Source organism: Octodon degus, unplaced genomic scaffold (genome assembly GCF_000260255.1).
Source record: "Octodon degus isolate 3935 unplaced genomic scaffold, OctDeg1.0 scaffold00093, whole genome shotgun sequence".
NCBI classification, from domain to species: Eukaryota; Metazoa; Chordata; class Mammalia; order Rodentia; family Octodontidae; genus Octodon; species Octodon degus.
In genome coordinates, this window is record NW_004524669.1 from 9,902,710 (window position 1) to 9,922,880 (window position 20,171).

General features: G+C 55.9%; 1 protein-coding gene across 1 annotated transcript in view; it reads right to left on the reverse strand.

Annotated features, from left to right (window-relative positions):
- The window catches only part of Rcn1 (reticulocalbin 1), a 34,071-nt gene that overhangs the window by 8,438 nt on the left and 5,462 nt on the right, over nucleotides 1-20,171 (reverse strand). The window contains exons 2-7 of the mRNA XM_012516149.2: nucleotides 18,953-19,075; nucleotides 18,662-18,750; nucleotides 7,348-7,410; nucleotides 3,158-3,261; nucleotides 2,548-2,666; nucleotides 3-155 (exon numbers count right to left, since the gene is read on the reverse strand). Of these exons, the coding sequence (XP_012371603.1) occupies nucleotides 3-155; nucleotides 2,548-2,666; nucleotides 3,158-3,261; nucleotides 7,348-7,410; nucleotides 18,662-18,750; nucleotides 18,953-19,075 (651 nt within the window). The remainder of the gene's footprint in view (nucleotides 1-2; nucleotides 156-2,547; nucleotides 2,667-3,157; nucleotides 3,262-7,347; nucleotides 7,411-18,661; nucleotides 18,751-18,952; nucleotides 19,076-20,171) is intronic.

The following is a 20,171-nucleotide window of genomic DNA, read 5'->3' on the forward strand; positions in this document are numbered from 1 at the left end:
GCCCATTGGCCGGGCCCGGGCCACGTCGCCGGCGGTGTCGCCGCCCCCGCAGGCCGGGGGCGGGGCGGGCCGGCTCAGCCTGGACCCGAAGGCCTGCGTAAGCAACAGATGCCTGCGGGAGGAGGGCGGGGCAGAGCGACCCCGCGGGGCTCCCGCTGGAAAAGCCCGAAGTACAGCTTATTGGGGCAAAGTGAAAGCGAGGTGGCAGAAAGCAGGGAGGTGGACTCTGGGGACAGAGCAAGGGACAGAGGGGAGGGAGGTCAAAAGGATCGAGATGATGCCACTGTGTACAGCAAACACAGTGGACAGCAAAAACCACTGTAAACACACCCGAAGCCCAGCCTAGCCCGGCCCTCACTTCTGGAGTCTGGATTTTTTTTTTGTTTTTTATTTTTTTAATGTATGTACTACATTAGAGTCTCGCTACACAGATAGCAATTGTAGTGCTTCTTCCTGTTTTTCAGCCTCCCAAGCGCTGGGATTACAGGCGCGTGCCACCACGCCCAGTCTCATTGCCTACTCAATGGCCCGGGGGCAGAGTTGGCATGGCAGGCCAGGGATCGAACCCCCAGACCCTGAGTCTGCCTAAACTTTAATCCACTGAACTATCTGGCCAGCCCTGGAGTGTGAATTTAATTTTTTTTTTTTTTTTTTTTTAATTATTGTCTTTTTGAGACAGGGCCTCACTATGCAGTGCAGGCTGGCCTTGAGCTCACTTTGTACTGCAGGCTGGCCTCAAACTTGCAGCAATCCTGCCTCAGCCTCGCAAGCCTGGAGTCTGGATTTTTAAAGACAGCTAAGTTATTTAGAATATTGTAGGCATTAGACAGGACTGGGCCTTGTAAGGTCAGAGTTGCATTTATGGAAGGCCAGGCTTCCAGCGAAGAGGAACTAAGACCCTACACACACACTTGCCCCAGAGATGACAGCAGTGACGGACATTCTAAATAGACACCCATCACGTGGGTGCAGAACCAAGCCTCCTTGCCCAGCTCTTGCAGGAAAGTGCTCGTGTGACTGGCTTCCCTACCTGATCTCCACTTGCTCAGTATTACCCTAGCGACTGCACTTGTAATCCTGTTGGTGACCACAGTCTTGGCTCACACCCGCTCTCTGATTTCCCATTGGCTCGGTGTTACACTAACCGACTAGTAATCTTATTGGTTGGTTACAGCTGTCCCACCCTTAAGCTGCCTCACCTCTGGGCCCTGAAGTGCAGGGCTGGTTTGCACCCCATCTCCAGGTCCCCTTCTGCCCCTCCCAGACAGTAGCTTTCTTTCTCTCAATGCATTCTTCCTACTCACTCGACCTCCTCCGCTGTTCCTCGAGTTCCTTCCTCAGTGTCAGAACCTGAGGCTGGAGCTTCAGACAGCAGGTGGGGAGCTTCCTTCCCCTCTACCAGGTGCACCCATCAGAGAACAGAGCAGAAACCGCAAAGGTACGGTCGGTGCTACATCTGGTGTCCTAAGCCCAAGTGTCCTGCAGAGCCAAGCAGAGGGTGGACTGTTCACTGACCTGGGCCATCTGAGGGGCACAGTCTTGTGTTGCAGCCATGCCCCTGTCCACTTTCCCAAAAGAAAGGGGAATGCCAGGGCTTTGTGTTTTATTTCTCTTCTGTTGTCTTCTTTTTTTTTTTTTTTTTTTTTTGTGGGGGAGGAACCAGGGATTGAACTCAGGCCCTTGCGCTTGCCAGGCAAGTGCTTCTTCTACTGAGCCATCTCCCCAGTCCCCTTCTTCTGTTGTCTTTCTGAGACAGGGTCTCATTATGCAGTTCATGTTGGCCTTGAGCCCCCTTTGTACCCCAGGCTGGTCTCAAACTCTAAATGATCCTCCTGCCTCAGCCTCCTGAGTGCAGGGATTATAGACGTGTACCACCATGCCCAGCATTGTTTCTAAATGTTAGCAGTGCGTGTCACAGTGGTGCCATGTGACTCAGATCCCGTGTGTGGCTCAGCGGTGTGGTCTACGACACTGGTGCAGGCTGTGCCCTCTGTGCTGCCCTTAGGGAAGGGCTGAGATGTCGTAACTTTAAGGTGGAAACAATTAACCTCCTGGGACTGCTGGCTGTGACCGTGGCAGGGCAGTGTGGGCCACCGTGAGCTTTCTTCCTGGGGCACAGGCTGTGATATGACCACAGGCCTAGTCCCCAAGAAATGGACAGTTCTTGGCCTGGGGTCAGGAGCAGTATGGTCAGAGGATCCCAAGTCCCTCGAGTGAGCCCTTCCAGAGACCAGTGCAGGGCTCTGAAAACTAAGACTGGGGGACAGAAAAGACCCACCGCCCCAGGAGCTGTTCTCCTGGACACACCCTGCCCCCTCCCGCCTTCCTGATGCTCTAAGAGGGCCAGAGCTGGGCTCCCATTCTGACGCTCCAATGCTGTGACATTCCCCACAAAGCCAGACATATCACCTTCCCATAGAGATGCTGACAGGCTTAGACCAGTCAGTCGTGGTGGTGCCAGGCCACAGGTGGGGCTCCTTCTGAGGATGAGGCTCCTTTGGGAGGTTAGGAGTCTCTGACCCAGTGGAGGTAACTTGGCCAGCTGACCTCGGCTGTCAGTGAAGCTGGAGGAGTGGCCATGGACACAGGAGGAATGGGCAGGGCCACAGGCACCATAGGCAGGGCCACAGGAAGAGTGGAAGGGGGCACAGGAGGAGTAGAAAGAGCTGCAAGGGGCAGGAAGAGGACCGGGAAGGGGAATGGGAAAGGTGGCCTTGGTGACAGTCCTTGCCTTTTGCTGCTTGTGCCTGGCTGGCCCTGGGCACTGCACTGATGCAGGCCCTCAGATCCTCTGCCTTGTCACTTCCTGCCAGACACTTAGATTGCCCTGCGCTGACCCTCAGGCACCCCCTCCTCCTCCCTCGCCAAGCTCAGGGCTGGAGCAGCTCCCTGGGCTCTGGGGCTTGTTTCTGCATTCCACACTGCTTTTGGCCCCTGTGCCTGGGTGGGCAGAGTGGGTAGTGCCTTGTCATCTGAGTTCAGCCTCCGGTCTGATGGGGAACAGGAACCAGAAGCAGCAGGAGTGACAAGGGGCCAGGAAACTTTCCCATGCAGAAGGGAGCAAGATTCAGGTTGGTGGATGGATGGGTGAGGGAAGGTGGAGGTGAGGCCACCTGGCTCCAACCAGAACTTAGCCAAACATGAAGGAAACGTTCACCTCCTATACTGGAAAGTCCTGGCTTCCACCAGCTCCCGGGGGTAGATCAGTGGGCCTGCGGACCTCACCAAGGAGCCGAAGTTCTGGCTTGCATTTGATGTTCCCTGGACAGCAGGAAGGAGCAGGCAGGATGCTTTCTCTCACACTTCTCTGGCATCTCTCTCGGACCACAGTGCTGGGCCCAGTCTGCATTAATCTGAAGTTGGTTTGGACCCAGGCCCAGCCTCTGGGGCTGGAAACGCACAGCATTACCTGTAGTAGGTCCCAGTGATACAGGGAGAAAAACTGGTCTCGGGTGGGTGACCTCCAAATGATACTGGGAACCTCCAAATGACATAGGGAAAAATGATCTCCCGACCTGACCTGCATGAGTTCGTGTTCTCTAAAACCGAAGAACGAATTTTAGGAACAAACAGAGGTTATGAGCAGAATATATTCATTGAGGGAAAGAAAGCTGCTGCCTGAGGGAAACAAAGCTGCTGTCTGAGAGAGGGACAGGAGGAGGGGGAGCCGAGCAAGTAGTCCCCTGGGAAGCTGTCTTTTCCAGGGACTTTTATAGTGTAAAACCATGCGGGAGGATAAGGTGGAGAGAATGGGAACTTGCTGAGGTGGAGGTAGCGGGACAAAACTATGGTCAACCAATGAGATTACAAGCACCATCGCTCAGGTAAAAGTGATTAAGTCCAGGACCAAATGGGGAAGGGAGTCATGTAGCAAGGGGGCATGAATGTAGAGCAGGACCTTATCTGGTAGCCATCAGATAAGGATTTTTTCTGGCTTTCTCAGGGTAATGATCAATCTGGGAGGCTGATCCTTAGGGAGGTTAGCATTTGTTTGGTCTCTGGCTCACCGCAGAAGGATCTGTCCCTCCCACAGTTGTAAGGCATCTCGTATTCTGTGTTATCTCCTTTGAGGGCCTGACCCTGTCTGACCGGTCTGACAGCCTGTAATATTTTTATCTAATTTGGCTGCCTGCAACACCAGTGTGTCTGGCGCAGGATCCGCATGAAGGACTCCATGTGGGCGAGCACTTCCCGCACCCTGCCTCCTCCTACTTCACGTAGCCCATGCCCTTGGCCAAGCCCAACACAAACGTCGGGCCTCAGTGTCTCCCTTATGCTGGGAATCGGAATCAATATTTCTTCCCCAGAATGCCTGGAGCTTTGCGTCTCTCAAGTCACACTTTGCAGTCTGATTTCTGCGAATGCATTTGCTTTTGTCTCTCTTCGTCCTCAATTCCTTCAGAGGAGCGATCCTCTCTGACCCGCGTCCATGCTTATAATCCAGGGCCTGGCACCTCTGTTGCCTTCTCCCAGGGGTCGACGTCCTCAGCCAGACCTGCGTGGGGCCAGGCCTGCATCCCTTCGGTTCTCCCTGGGCCTCTACAGCAAGAACACAGTGCTGGCGGGATGGGCCATTGGGTGGGGCTGGGTGCCACAGGCCATTTACGGAGGTCCTGGTTTTCCCTCCCATTGGAAACAAACTCACCACATTTGAAAAAGTAATTTTCAAGATGCTAGACACCAGGCAGAGGAGTGGAAATAACAAGATGAGTCTGGAATAAAGAAGACAACTTCCAGACCAGGGGCCGGGGAGGTGGCTCAGTAGAATAAGCGCTTCCCTGGCAAGCTCAAGGGCCTGAGTTCAATCCCTGGTTCCACCAAAAAAAAAAAAAAAAAAAAAAAGAACTTCCAGACCAGAAAAACAACTCAAGTGTCTATGAATGACAGGGCAAGGCCCAGGTCCCTCATGATGAGCCCCACAGGCATTTAGAAACCAAGTTCAGGCATGGAAATGCTACAGCAAGGAAGCCCTCACTCTTACAGGCTTTGGAGGCTGAAAGACAGTGAGAGAGTGAGGAAGAGAAGGCCACACAGCTCGCATGAGGGCCGTGAGCAGGTGCTCTGGGGCCAGGAGGGGCCTGCTGTGCTCTTCATGGCAGCTGCCTCACCTGGCCTGAACGTGGCCAGCTTTCCAGGAGGAGTAGTCTGGCAGCACAGGCATCTTCACAAGGTGGCCAGTGAGTTCCCATACTCCAGACAGAGGAAAGGCTCTGTGAGTGGAGGGAAGAGGCAGGCAGGGGTGGTGTCTGCTGCCAGGAAGTGGCCACAGCCAGAAACTGACCAGGCGGCACCCTGGCATCAGATTGTGCAGGCATGCGCGGAGCAGCCTGGACACTCAAGAGGGAGCAAAAGCCACCCCGGGTTAGCACAGCCCCTGGGATTGCATTGATCTCTGGCGTTGGATGCTGCGGCCACCAGGAGGCTTTGGGCACCCCTGTACCCCGGGTACCTTGAAGGACCTCAGTCCTAGGAAAACTGGGTTAAGACCAAGAGCCCCAGAGACTCCTGGTGACAGACAGGGTCAGAGATGGAGCCACTTGGAGGGGAGCAGGGGACCTGTGGCCTTGGTGACTAGAGTGAGCGGCCTGTGGAGTGTGTGCGAAGCGGAGGGTGCAGCGCCTGAGGGCTGGAAAGATTCCTAGGGGCTTAATAAGGGAGGAGCAAGCAGGGTGGACAGGACAGAATGGCTGGGAGGTCGGTGGCCCTGGGCCCTGGCCAGCTCTGGGTGAGGCACCCCAAGGTGTGAATGCAGGAGGCGGGGAGAAGGAGAGCCCAGGACCCCTGGTGCTTTAGGCAGGCTTGTTTTACTGGAAGGCAGCAGCGAAGGTGTGGGGTCAGGAGGTAGGGAAAGGGGAAAAGGGGAAGAGGGGGGAAAGGAAGGGAGAGATGAGCTGGGAAAGGGAGGGTGGGGAAAGGCTGGAAGAGAAGGGAGGGAAGCTGAAGGAAGGAAGGAAGGAAGGAGAGAATGGAGGGTGGAGAGGAAAGGCAGGAAGAAAATTCTCTTAGCCGGAAGGTTCAGGGGTGGGAGGTCCTGCTGGGGAGTGAGTGGGCCTGGCTGTGATGCCCGGGCACTTAGGTAAGTCCTTGCTGTTGACCCAAACAAAGCCCCACAGGCAAGAGGTTTCCAGGAACCACACTTCACGCTTTGCTCCCAGTCTTGGGGGACACCAAGGTTCCCCATCCCTATCCTCCCACCCCGCCCATGCTTCTTCGTGCATGTGGTTACCTGTGGTCCGCAGGGAAGCTCATGGGGCTGTTAGTGTCCCACACAGAGAGCCACAGAGCCAGCCAACAACACGGAGCACACTCGGGATCCTTACTGCCCAGCTGGAGGTCAGTTAAACAAGGTGTGCCCTATGCAGCGGAGCTTCCCCTTTGGAAATTCACACAACTGTGTGTTCGTATAGATTAGCTACAAGCGCAGCCACAGAAAGTGGAAAGCACCCCAAGTCCGGCCGCCGGGCAGCAGCAGCGTCCAGCACCCTCGGGCTGCAGCTTGCCCTGTGCTCGGGGGCAGACACACAGAGGCCTGCCCCCTTGTGCTGCAGCTGCCCACCTCCCTGCTTTGTGGCCCACCATTTCCCGCATTCCCCCCATGGGTGCCCTGCTGCCTGGGGTCCATTGCCCTTCCACTGTGGGAACTGAGCCTGCGGAGATCAGCATGCACTGTAACTACCGGTGGCCAGCAAGCAGGAACTGTTTTGCTGACAGGGCCGTGGCTGTCCCTCTCCCAGCCCACTCCCCTCCTCCTGACTCTGCCTGGGCCTGCCACCCTAGGGTGGGGCAGCGCTGGGACTGCTAGTGGGCCTCCTTCCCCAGCCAGTTACCCAGCAGGCAGTGAGCACAGGCCTGTCCTCAGGCTGCTGGGGGCCAGGGCAGAGCAGGCATGCAGGAGCTCTCTGCAGGCCTCCCTGGGCTCTTGCTCCTGCCCCGGGGGAAGCAAGCCGCAGGCCTGGTGGAGGGGAGTTGTACAGAGAGTGGGTGAGAGCTGGGGACTGTTTCCCAGTAAATTTTGTACAAATATACTGGATTGTTACCTGATTAGTCTGCAGTATGGATTCTTAAGCACTGCGTATGATCCCAGCACTTGGGAGGCCGAGGCAGGAGGACATGGAATTTAGCCCAGCCTGGGCAAATTAGTAACTTAAGTGAGACCCTGTATCAAAATAAGAAATTAAAAAGGGCTGGAGAATGTAGCTCCACTCAAAGGCCCTGCCTGGAGTCAATCTTCAGTACATAGCTATATATGACTGCTAAGCCCAAAGTTGGTGGTGAAGCGTGCATCCTTCGTGATGACCGCATTGCTGTCGTCTAGGCAGGCGCTGTCTAGGCAGGCACACCACTAACCTTCCCACTGGTGGGAAACGCCAAAGCTACTTTCTCCTTGTCCGTGATGTAGAGCGACAGATGCTATAGACAACGACGGCAGACCTTCCAGAGCTTCCAGGGGTGCCAACAGCCTGCGCTACACACAGCCTCCCACCCCAGCCTCTGTGTCTGTGCATCGTCGCGTGACGCGCCACAGAGTTCACGGAAGATAAATCTATCTCAGAAGTCCAGGATCAGAAAGATGCCAGGGCTAGACGCAGAGGGTGCCTGCAGCCACACACGCCAAGCCTCATGGAGCCTCCTTTGTCGTCCTGCTGTCCTGGCTGCATTCAAAGCACCGCCTTGCACCCTAGAACTTCCCCCAGGGGACACTGGTTGGCGACATCCCCGCCACCATTCCTGCAGGGATCTCTGAGGTCAGGTCACAGGACAGCCCTTGGAGCACCTTCATTCTGCACTTCCTGGTTTGAGTGTTTCCAGCACTGCAGTTGCACTCACACCGAGCGCACAGTGGTGCACAGTGCTGGACACGGACCCCTGCGCACAGCTCAGCCTTGCGGGGCGGTGTTCAGGGAATGGTCACAGGGCCCAGTGGACGGCCCCAGCAGGGATCTGTGCCACAAGAGGTGGAGGGGGAAGAGCTGTCATGTGGTCAGAGATTGGTCTTGTCTGGGGTCAGGAAGAATCCAAAGGAAGGGTTACTGCTGCTGGGACCAGAACAATGGGCTGGCTCTTCGTAGGAAAAGGCATTTCTGGGCAGGCTGAGAGTGGTAGGGCGTGCTGGAGGGGTTAGGTTCTGGCCACGGTGTGTTTGTCGACACAGGCAGCTGCGGAGACAGCCCAGGTGAGGGTGTGAGATCAGGTGGGTTGTGCCCGCCCATGCCCCTTCCCCTGTGGTCACCATTGGGCTAAGGTTCTTTCCCTCAGTGCCGATAGAAATCACAAATGGACAATGCAAAACTCAGCGTCCCCAGCCTGAGCTCTGCATGCCAGTGGCTGCCAGCCCTCAGCCATGGTGTCCTCTACCACCTCCAGGCATCCTCAGGGGCTCTTCTGGTGACTAGAGGTGGCAGCTCTCAGCCTTGGTGCTGCTGTGCTCCAGATGGAAATCACAAAGGGACAAAGCCGTGCCCTGCAAGGCGGCCCTGGTCAGGCACCGTACAGCCCAGAGACAGTGAGTGCAGGCTGCTAAGCCTCCGGGGAAGGCAGGCTGTGCACATGCAGCCATGCTTTTGCCACCAGGGGCCATGTAGGGGCTCCTCTGGACCTGACCGAGGCTGGCTGGAGAGATAGCGCTGTCCAGAGAAGTTTTGGGGCAGGGTCACCCAGGTGGACCCTGAAGGAAGCTGACAGCAAGCTGGCAGCAGCTGAAGGGACTGTTTCCCAAGGGGCTGAAGTGCCTCTGATGTGGCTGAGGCATTTGAGGCATATGTAAACATTTTCAAAAAATAAGGGATCCCACTCTGTGGGAGTCTGGGGAATGTCTTCCTGCTCTCCAGTCTCAGCGCTTCCTTCCCAACGGAATCGCCACTCTGTTTAGGAGTCATCTACACATCTCCTCCTATAGCTTCTGTGTCAAGGGACACATGTCGCACCCCATTCAAGGGCACGGGCTCTGCCCCAGAGGCGAGGCTGGTCATGAGCATGGGTCTCAACGCAGGGAGAGGAGTAGGGGAGAGAAGTGTCCTGGGGCATCCAGAGAAGGTCCCCCACCCCTGAAATGGAGTCACAAGGAGAGAGGGCCTCTGTCCATCCCTGCCCAAGGGCTGCAGGCCCAGGAGGGAGTCCTGGTCCAGCGGTGGCACCTGTCAGGATGGGGCCAGGCCCGAGGGTGCAGAGCAGAGGTGCAGAGGATCCATGCTCTTCACAGGAGATGCGCTGCCGAGCCGAGCTGCACGCGGGCCATCTCACCCGAGGACTAGGACATTGGTGCTGTGGGTTCTGCTAAGGTTTCGCCACTTTTATACTGAGGCCAATGGGAGGTCCTTAGAGAGTTCTGAGTGGAGCACAGGACCAGCATGCTCATTTCACAGCAGAGCACTTTCTTGTCATGGGGAGAGCAGATTTCAGGAGAGCCAGAGTGGACCTGGGGAGTCTGGCGAGTGAGCCTTGCCCTCGGGAAAGGAGGAGGAAGACGGAGAGTGGGCTGTGTGTCCCATGCCTGGAGTGGGCTGCCACACACTGTCTTCATGAATGACACTCTGATCCTGCCTTTATTGACATCATCTAAAGGGTGATGGCAGAGGCTGGCCTGTTCGTGAGGGCCAGGACTTTGGATGAGCGTGAGCGACACGTCGACTGTCCAAGCAGCGTGATACAAGGCCAGAGCAGGTGCTCATAGGGAGGGAGGCGGGGGGCGGGGGAGGAAAGACGGCGCAGGGCAGCCGACCCCACTCCCTCAGAGCGTCTAGAGTCCCTCCCTCCCGGGCTCCTCTGACCTGCGCCGCCAGCCATCTCTCTCCACGCTGCACCTCTTACCAGGCCTCACCCTCCCAGTGCCCATTAGAGTCATGCAGGAGGCTCAGGCGTGAGAGGCCAACGTGGAAAGGTAGTAGGATCCCGACCCTAAATAAGGTTTCAGAAACTGCTGGTGATGTAGCTCAGTGACAGTGTGCTAGTTAGCTTTCCTGACCCTGAGTCCCGGTGCCACACCTCCATGCCCCGCCCCGTGGCCTGCTTTAGCAACCTGCTCGGTAGTCCTCGGGGTAGTGGAGTGGACAGGTTGGGAGGAGCGTGCACATTTAGCATGTGTGATGCCCTCGGCTTGGGCTCTGCTGCTGCACTGAAGGCAGAAAGGGAGCGACTGTTGTGGTTGGGGCTCTTTTGCAAGAGAAGCCATGTGATACACGACACATTTTATAATATTTGATAATGAATATCCAAATAATTATACACAACAAGTACAGGAAACCTATCCATGCACTAAACACTAAAGAATCCAGCTGAGGGCCTGCAGCCCATAACAACGCCTCCCACAAGTCCAACTGGAGGCTTGGAGCCCACGACAAAGTCTCAGGCAGGTCTGCTTCATGGATCTGTGCTGGAAAGGCCCAAAGGTCAGTGGTGGAAGCTAAGAAGTCTGTGCCAACAGGATGCAGGATCTGTGACAGCAGGCTGAGGGATCTGAACTGGAGCCGGGAAGCAACACTGAAGGTAAGCACCAGAACTCCCCGAAAGTACCACAGCCATCCTCAGGAACAATGAGGACCCGAGCTCCTCCAGCAGTGACAAAAGCTGAGTCCCATCAGGAAAGCCAACGCGGCCAGCTTCTCCAAGAGGCTGAGCACTGCACCACCTTCCCCTCCGGAGCCAGGAAGTGACTCTGCAGTTGAGGACCAGAGCTCCCCCAAGGTTCATCAGGACAGCCAGCATGACAAGGTCCTCCAGCAGCACAGCCCAGGAGAACTAGCAGTTTCCAACAGCTTCTCGGAACGGCATCCCTGACACCATTCCAGCAGCTTCTGCCTTTATGCTGCTGGCAACAACCCTCAGGTGGGCCTCCCGCATCAGCAACGCACTAGTTCAGTTCGGCTGTGTGTAATAAGTTGACCACCAGTTAGAAATCTTAGTACAACAATAAATGGTAAGGGCCTGGGCTGGGTGGGGAGCAGTGTTGGACCCGCTCCACAGATGCAGAAACCAGCTCGGAGAGCCATCTCATCCTCTGCCCAAGGCCTCTGTCCAGAGTCCCCGTGGGGCGCCACTCTGCTGGTTTCCCTCTTCCTCACAGCCACAGAAGGGTGTTTGCCATGAAATGAGCCCTGCCATTCCCACCTTGTCCCATGTGTCCCAGGTGTCTCCTTCATTGTCCATTGGGTTGGACACTCAGGGGGCTTCTGGTGGGACCACCACGGGGACAAGTATATGAAAGAGGCAGAGGCTTGGCTGGATCCATGAGGACTTCCATAAACTGGAGCAGCATTTGGTGTGGATGCTGCCAAGGACAGAAGCCCAAATGAGCAGCCATGTGACATGGTGAGAGCGCGCATTCCCTGAAGCCGTCACTCCCGCGCAGTTGCCCCCTGAGCCTGACGGCCGAGGGTGGGCTTGCCCGTGCTCATGGTGGGCTTTGCTTCCCATCCTTCACGTGCTCTGCTTGCCTTCTCTTTGCTCTCCCAAGCAGAACCAAAAGACAAGCGGCCTCATTCAGGTATCTCTCTTTACTGTAAGAGTCTCAGTGGGGACCTGTTCAGGGAGTGGTGGGTCTGGTGCAGGAAATACCAGCACCTGCAATGCCCTGTCCCTGCATTGTACCATGCTGGGAACAGTCACCAGGGCACAGCCACCCCACACCACTGCACCAGCCTCGGACCATTGGTGGGATGGGATGGGATGGGATGGGATTGGATGGGATGGGATGGACTAGAAAGAGTTGTGGATTAAAGCGCTTGGAAACTTTTTCTCCTCTAACCCCAGCAGTGCATTTCATCTGCATTTCAGCATGGTTCTTCCCACATAGCCCTTCCATCAGCTGCTGGCATGCCCAGCAAGTCGGGCACTCAGGGCCGCTGTCTCTACCTGGAATGCTCCCCTGGGGGGTCCTTGAGGGATGGGTGCAGCTTTGTGGGACAGCACTTACCTGCTACTCATAAGGCCCTGGGCTCTGCAAAGCAAAACCAATCCCCCGTCCCTCCATGTGCCTCCCCTTGAGCCGGCGGGCATCCATGTGTGCTAGTGTACTCCCAACATTCACAAGCAAACCCCACAGCAAAGTCCACCTCTCCTTAGACACTAGGGGAGGCTTCTTAGGCAGGACGTGCCCACGAGCCGTCCAAGGGCTCTCCCAGGGTGGGCCAGGGTCTTCTTGGAAGGTGGGAAGTGGTCTGGGTTTGCGGAACACACAGCTGACCCTGGCCAGACTTGCCACATAGATAGAACTGAAAGACAATTGGCTTCACACAGGTATATCTCTTTACTGGAAGAGTCTCAGGGGATGGTGCGCTGGCCCTATGCACCAATGATCCAGCAAATGCAGATAGAAAAGGCAGCTAAACCTTGCACCTGGAGGGAGCAGGTAGACCCCCTGCCTGTCACAGTTCTCCCAAACGTTCCTGCCACTCATGTAGAAGTTGCGCTGCAGCAGGGATCCCCAGCTCCAAAGGGTTTCCAGTGTACAGGGGGAGTTGTAGGGAGGTGGTAACTGCAGGACTCGAATCTTCAGCCACTCTGCTGGCCAAGGATGTCCCAGAGCCAGTTTTCTGTGGCACTGAGGAGGGCTCCGGATCGAGTGCCCTGCCACCCCGTACAAGTGGAAAAATTTACCTGAGGGACAATGTAACACACATAATCGGTGCCAGGGACTCACCATGGGAAGAATCTGCCCAGGACTGAAGCTAAAGGGACAGGGAGGACACGGTAACACCAGTGCCCAGCAAGGGCAGGGTCACAGGCAGTGTGATGACCTCTCTGCCTGCTCTGGTCCCCGGCTTGTGACCCCACCGAGGGCCCCAGCTGGGGTCCTGCAATGGCATCCTACAGGCAGGCATCTCAAGGACAGGCAGGGAGCCAGGTGGAGAACAGGGAGGATGAGGTGCTGGTCCAGGATGTAAGGGTCGAGTCGCCGCGAAGGAAGACCCCAAGAGTCGGTCTCTCATGCAAAGAACAAAGAGAATTTTATTAACTATGTGCACACAGGGCGGTCTGAACACGCAGGAACAGAGAGCGCCCGGAACTGACCGTGGGTGGTGGTTTTAAGCTAGAAGACAAAGGGAGGAGGGGTTTTGCAAGTGGGGTTACAGAAGCAGATCACATTGGTTAATTTTAGGGTAACCTCTAAAATAATTGGTGGGTTTTAGAATATGTCCTAAAAAGGGAGACTAAGAATGGTCAGTTAAAGGTTAACTATGAACTGGCTTGGTGGGTTCTTTGGGGAAGGGGGAGTAACTAAACATTGTGACCCTGTTTCCAAGAATGTCATCGAACCCAGGGAAGGTGATGTTTGCTCAAGCTGGGCCTGTGGTTTTACAGCCCAACTTAAGGTTTTAGGAATTTGGACTACTGAACAATCCAGAGGGTGGTCTCTCTTGTTTAAATGATAATTTTCCAAATTATTCGGACCCTACAAGGAGAGCCAGAGCATGGGTCATCTGCTTGGGGACGGGTCTGAACCTGCGCCCTGCGGGAGCGGCACTGGCTTGTCTGGCTTTCAGCACTTGCCGCCTCCCACACGGGGCGGGCTCAGTGCTTCTGTGTGAACTACTGGGCCACAGGGACTTTCTTTTTTCTATTTCTAGATTATTTCTTTATTTCATTTTATTTTATTTTTGTATTTTAGTACAGGGACAGGGACTCTCTTGTTTCTGCATCCAAAGCTGTGAGTTATGTAGCCAGCTGAGCCCAGGGGTGCGCATGCCTGGGTCTCTCAGCACAGGGGAAAGCAGGAGCCAGGGCAGGGCTGGGGCATCCTCTGGACACTGTCCCCAGCCTCTGAGTCAAACACACTCCTGCTCCATGCCGTGAGCCAAGCACCCCTGTGCTCACTGAGGACATGTTCTCTTTCTAACAATATGAAGAACGCTGGCTAAGGAGGCAGTCCAGGTTGGCCTGTGGACCTGAGGTCCACTCATCCGGCCACCGTGTGGCTTCCATGGCGGATGTCTCCATGACCGTGGTGTCAGTGGTAGCACGTGCATCCTCCCACAGATGTGCAGGGTCTTTCTTTCCAGTGTGTCTGGGCCTCCTGTGTCACATGACAGCAACCTCCTAGGTAGCTGCACAGGTGTGGGGAGGTCACCATGGCAACCTGCAAGTCTGAGCCACAGCTGTGCAGGGCTGAGGACGCTGACTTGCCAGGGCATCTGCTGGGTCTCCATCACGTGGCCGGGGCTTCTTGTCAGCTGAGCTATTCGTACCACCTGCAGCACCTCTGTGGTTAAAACTTTGAGTTTTGTGGACCAGTAAACTATCTGAAAATTGCCTGCTTTTTATTTTGCTAGATGAGTGCGTTTGACAAAGAAATAAAAACAACATTAAGAGGGCCAGGGAGATGGCTCTGTTGAATAAGCGCTTGCCTGGCAAGCTCAAGGACCTGAGTTCAATCTGTGGTTCTGAAAAAAAACAAACATTGAAGAGTCTGGAGGATCACTGTGAGTTTGAGACCAGCCTGCACTACCCAGAGAGACCCTGTCTCAAAAAAACAAAAAAACAAACAACAAAAACAAAACACCAGAAGAGATAAAACAGCTTCAGGCATTTTCACCAGCTGAGGACAGGAAGTAGGGGGAGGTGGAGGGGCCCACAGGGCTTTGTCTGCCTGAGGGCAGCCTTTTCAAATCCGCACACACAGAAGGACTCTTGCAGTCCTGTGAGGCCCCACTCTGAGTGATGTCCCCGGTCCACATGGGGACAACTGTGGCCCTTGACACATGCTGCGGGCAGTGGGAGTCATGGGTTTCCTCTTCTCCTGTTATTTTTCTAGGCCTGCTATAACAAATCTCCATAATGTGGTGTCTTAAAGCACAGCAGACGAGTTTTCCTGTGGTCTGGAGCCCAGAAGCCCATGGTCCCCATGGGCAGAAAGGAAGGAAGAAGGCGGCAGGGCAGCCCAGAGCTCTGGGAGGACGTGGTCCCTGCCCCCCGCCCCCCTGCAGCCACAGCCTGGCTCACAGCCCAGGCAGAGGCTCACGGCCCCACCCATCTCTTCCTGATCTGTCCCTACCTCTCCTGCCTTCTGCGGATGTCACAAGGACACCGGCAGTGGCAGTAAGGGCCACCCCACGCCCTGACCCATGTCTTCTCTCTCCTACCCACATGCAGGTCCCCGGAATCTTCAGTGGTGAGTTGGAGTCACAGAAAAGCCATGAGCAGAGCAGCACCCAGGTGTCCTGCGAGGCAGACTCAGGTCACTGCAGGAGGAGCTGAAGGAGGCAGGGATGGCTTGGAAGCAGGCAACACCTGGGAAGGGGATTTGCTGCGGAAGAAAGGGGCGAAGGGAGCAGTAGGGAACCTCAAAGGAGGAAGGCAATGAGTGTGTGACACGCATGTCTCACACAAGCCGTGCTGGGGCCGAGCCTGCCTGGCTCATGCCGCATCTCACCTGGGCAGGTGTGCCAGGCCCTGCTGACCGGGCCTGGCCAGCTGCTGGCACTTCTGGGGACCTTTGTCCACCGGCTCTCGGGAGCAGTGGCTTAGGCATCTTGGTCACCCTCCTGTCCCGTCTGACTGGTGGTGTGAAGCTGAGGGCTTGCGGGTCCTCTCTTGCCCTTTCCCATGGCAGAAGACCAGGAAGCAAAGAAACTTGTCTTTCTGTCCTCCAAGTGCAGGGCTAAGCACATGGACAGAAAAGGATGGGTGCATTTGGACTCTGCAGAGTGGGTTGGAGGTTAATTAGAGAAATAGTTTAACCCGATTGAAGTGGTTCCCAGAGGCAAATGTCAGGGGTACGTGTGGAAATCCCCACTCATGAAGGGGTGTGCACACACACGGATCTGAAGGGTACACAGGGACACGGCCCCAGTGGCCTCTGGAGTGGTGCATGGTCGGAGCTGTCCACAGAGCTGCCGTGGACCATGCTGGCGTGTCACTGGTGGTCAGCTTGAGCAAGCTGGTGGGCCCAGCTGGGCTCCTGGAGTTCCTTGGGTCCAAATCTTGCCACAATATATTCTCCCTTAATGTGCCCTTGATTTCTCTGCACCTCAGTTTCCTGGCTGTAAAGTGGGGCCCAAGAGCCCCCATCCAGATGTAGACCAGGAATCAAGCAAGGGAGACAAATGGGTAAGAAAATGTCTTCTAAAATGAGGCAGTGCTTGCTTCTGCCTGGACTTGTAATCACACGCGCAGCGAGGCATGCTCCGCGGCTGCGTCCCCTGGTGCCCTGTCCCTGCCCGCCTGTCCACTGAGCACACGCAAACAGGCCACTCTGGGTCAACCTCGCTGTCTCTCGCCCAAGCTAATTGCTAATTTAGACTTCCACTGAGCCCGGCTCACAATTAGAATTCAAACCTTGGAGTCCATTAGCAATGAATAATGCTGCATTTTCCTTCACAGAAATTAATCAGCTGCAAATGATTAAATTACTATATATAGTGTGAAACAGAACAAAGCTGTAATTTTTATATAAATTCCAGAATGTTACATTATTTCCTTGCGGGACTGACATCCTGATAACCCCCCCCATTGCTTTGTCTCCTGTAAAATAAAAATGTTAAATCCCAGGGCTCTTCAAGCGTGCCCAAGTCTGCCTTCATATTTAATATGATTAATGTTTACCGTGTTTGTTGTGGGGTTGTCTGCTAATTGTGGCGTTAAGCCACACCCCACCGTCATCTGCGGGGCAGGGGACGCTGGTTAGAGGCAGCATCAATTAAAATTCAGCTCCACAGAGCGCGCGCATCATCTGTTGTTTATGCGTGGTGCCCGGCGTCCCTGGCACGGCACTTGCGGAGCCCCGCGAGGTGCTAGCAGCTGTGGGGGTCGGGGCAGCTCTAGGAGAGGGCACCCAGAGGCTCCCACATTCGTGGCTGGAGTGGCGGGAGCTGCAGCACCCCCTGTGCCCTGCAGCCCGCCACATCGCCTGCCCTGGCCTGCCCTCAGATGCAGTCGCAGCCCTGCATGGGAGTGGCGGTCCTCCTGCCGCGGGCTGCCCGTCTCACCCCAGCCCCTGGGGTAGGTGTCTTCTTCACAGCAAGGGAGGAGCACCTCTCAGGACACACTCTGTGGTTGGCAGGGTGGCCTCCAAGTGACAGCCAGGGTCCTGGTGTGGCCCGTGTCCCTCTGGCCCACTTCTCACCCCACAGGACCCTGGCTCCTTCTGTTAAGGCCCTGTAAACTTTTTTTTTTTTTTTTTTTTTTTTTAATGTATTTGGTTGTTGCCGCGTCTCACTACGCCACTACGTCCCTACGCCACTACGTCCAACTCTGGCTGGTTAGCCTGTCCTGAGGGCGGGGTGGCGCAGCGTGTGGTGTGGGGGATCGAAGCTTGCCTAAGCAGGCACTTTAGTCCACTGAGCTATCTTACTGGCCCAAGCCCCGTAAACCTTTTGGGAGGTCCTGGGGGAAGCCTCAGAAATGGTGTTGGGCAAGGGTTCTCAGCTCAGAGCATGCCTCTGGCCATGAGTATCCCTGCTGACCAGTGTGTCCCCAGCCCGCAGCTACGTGCAGTGATCCTCGGGGCTCAGGCCTGCACTGGCCTTGCGGGACACTTCCCTCCCTTCTCTGGGCCCCCAGTGTCTTCACAATGGGTGTCACGGCCCTGCCAGCTCAGGGGACACAGCCACACGGGCCTTGGGACACAGCGTTGTCCTTCCTGGGTGAGGGAGGCGTTAGCACAGACCACGCTGCACACGCAAAACGCTCTCTCCCAGGAAGGCGTCCTTACACTGGCCTGTCCAGTCTGTCACGGACAGAGCAGAGCCTGAGAGCTGGCTTTGTGCCCTGGTGTCCCCAGGCTGTCCCTCCGCAGACCACGGCATGGTGGGTGCCCTTGGTCTCAGACCCCTCGAAGCCTCCGCAGTCGCAGGTCCGCAGCCCTGCGCGCACCCTGGCTCCCCACCACCTAGCCCGGCGGGCCCGGGGCTTCCCCCAGCACAGCGGAGGGCCTGCGCGCCGCGGGCTTGGTCTCCTCGAGGGCAGGCTGCAGTTCCCTCCATGCTGCGGCTCCTCAGGCCAACGTCCACGCTCATCGCACGCAGATGTCCCCCACAGCACACCACACCACCCAACATCTGATTCCAGGGCGCCCTTGCCCTCACTGTCACGCGTGCGCACAGAGACCTAGGTGCAGAGTTCAGCAATGGGCTGAGCTGTCGCTTAAGGAGGTGGCGGAGACACAGAGCCCGGCTTTGGGCTGCGCTGTGGGAGATGCAGTCTCAGGTCTGGAGGTTCTCTGTCGCTCCTTGTTGTTGCTGGGGGTCCCCAGTGCCGGTGGGCAGGCCTGTGTGTGAAGGGGGCACGCGCAGCGGCTGTGTGCGCCTCACCTTTCCATCTCAGCCAGAGCCCAGAGAGGGCTGCGTGCCTGCCAGGCCTTCGCTGAGGGTCTTGGTGGGCCTCACACTGTGCGGTGAGACGCTGGGGCCGGGCCAGGGGAGCCGCGCCGCCCTTTCCTCCCCGCCTTCCCCTTTTCCTTCCTGGCTGGGAACTCAGGAGGTAACACAGACTGCAGTGAGGCCCACACGCCCTGCGGCCTCTCTGCTCCTGGGTGGGTGCTGCGGGCCCCGCGTCCCAGCTCCTGGGAGCACAGCAGCCTGTGACACGGCAGACGACGCAGACGGGCTGGAGAAGGGGGTGCCCTCCTGTCCAGGGAAGGTCTGTGCCCTGTGACGCCTGAGGTGACCAGAGGGTCTCCGTCCGCCCACCCGCTCGCTGTGCTGATGGCTGGTGTTGACCCGAGTCTCACCTCCCTGACCCGAGCGGAGGGCACTGTAGGTGACAAAGCCGCCTGCACCTCCTTGGCCATGAGCTTGGCAGCTGCAAATCCAGGGTGATCTGGAAATGCCCACACAGGGAGCGCCATTGCACTCTGCCTCCCAGCAGCAGGGTTTGGTGGAGGGGGAGGGAGGAGAGGGCATCTCTTGGGGTATCCCAGTCCTGACACACGTGGCTCCTGCTGAGGCAAAGCTGGGCCTCGGCCCCGAGCCTGGTGGCCCCCGCCCGCCCTTCCTGGAAGCGCGCTCTGCAGGAGCCAGACCTCCCTGCAGCAGCAGCTGCAGCTGCAGTCGCAGCCGCAGTCGCAGCCGCAGCAGCAGCGCCCCTGAGCTGGGCTCCTCCGGGCTCTGGGAGCCGTGTCGCCAGCCCGCCACCTGCTGGACACCTGCCCAAAGGCGGCCCGCAGCAGCTCAGTGGTCACAGCTGTTCTTGTGATTTGAGATTTGCACAGAGGCACTGAACACATTGTGGGGTCAAAGAAAGTAAAACAGAGCCTAAGAATCCTCCACAACCCTGTCACCAGAGACGGTCGCAGTGTGTTTTTGGGTTTCTGTCCAGCCCTTTTCTAGCTGGACAGACAGAAATCAGCACATCACCTGCCGGCTGGCTTTTCAGAACTGAACATCCATCCCGAGCCTTCAGTGACAGCATGGCAATGTCAGCAGTGTCCACTCTGCACAGTACGGTGCAGGCCCTGTCCTGCCCCTACAGGTCTAGGGCCACCCCCACGGCTCTCCCTGTCCTGCGCACCCCTCCTGGCCCTGTTTCCCTCCTTCCTTCCCTCCCCTTCCTGATCACCTGATATTCTCCTTTCCTCTTCACCCCTGTCTTTGTCCCTAAGAGTCTGCTGTGGGTAAGCCAATCTTGTAATTCCTTATACATTGTATATCTTGTGTTAATATCTGTTCCTTATATTATATCTGTCCCTCTAAGTAAAACCCTGACCAATACAGAATATAGTATCGGGGGGTGGTGAATGAAGGCAGGAGACAGGCAAAGGAATGTTGTGGGAATGTCCTGCTACAAGGTTGTATATGGTTAGATTTCTGGACTTATGTGTAAACATAAGAATTATATAATTCTTTATGCCTATTTTTAAAATATATTCTAATTTTTTAAATGTTTTTTCATCATATTCTATAGGGACTTAAAAGTTCAACATATCAATAGTTGATGAAAAATACCTGTTCCATGTTATGCTTAAGATGTTTGATATTCAGACAGATAGTGAGGTTAAGCTTAACAGCCTAGGTTGTATGGTAATAACAATAAACTTCTCTTCTGGAAGGTTAACAATCTAAGTTTGCTGACCAAAATTAGAGAAAAAGGAGGGCCACAAGGAAAGCCAACATTTTGTCCTTAGCCTTCCAAGGTCAATTAAGACTCAGGACATATGAGAACTTGTACTGTAATGTCATGTAACTCAGCAGTGTCCCAAATTTTTTGATCAAGGATATTATGGGGCCAAAGAGGAAAGTGAT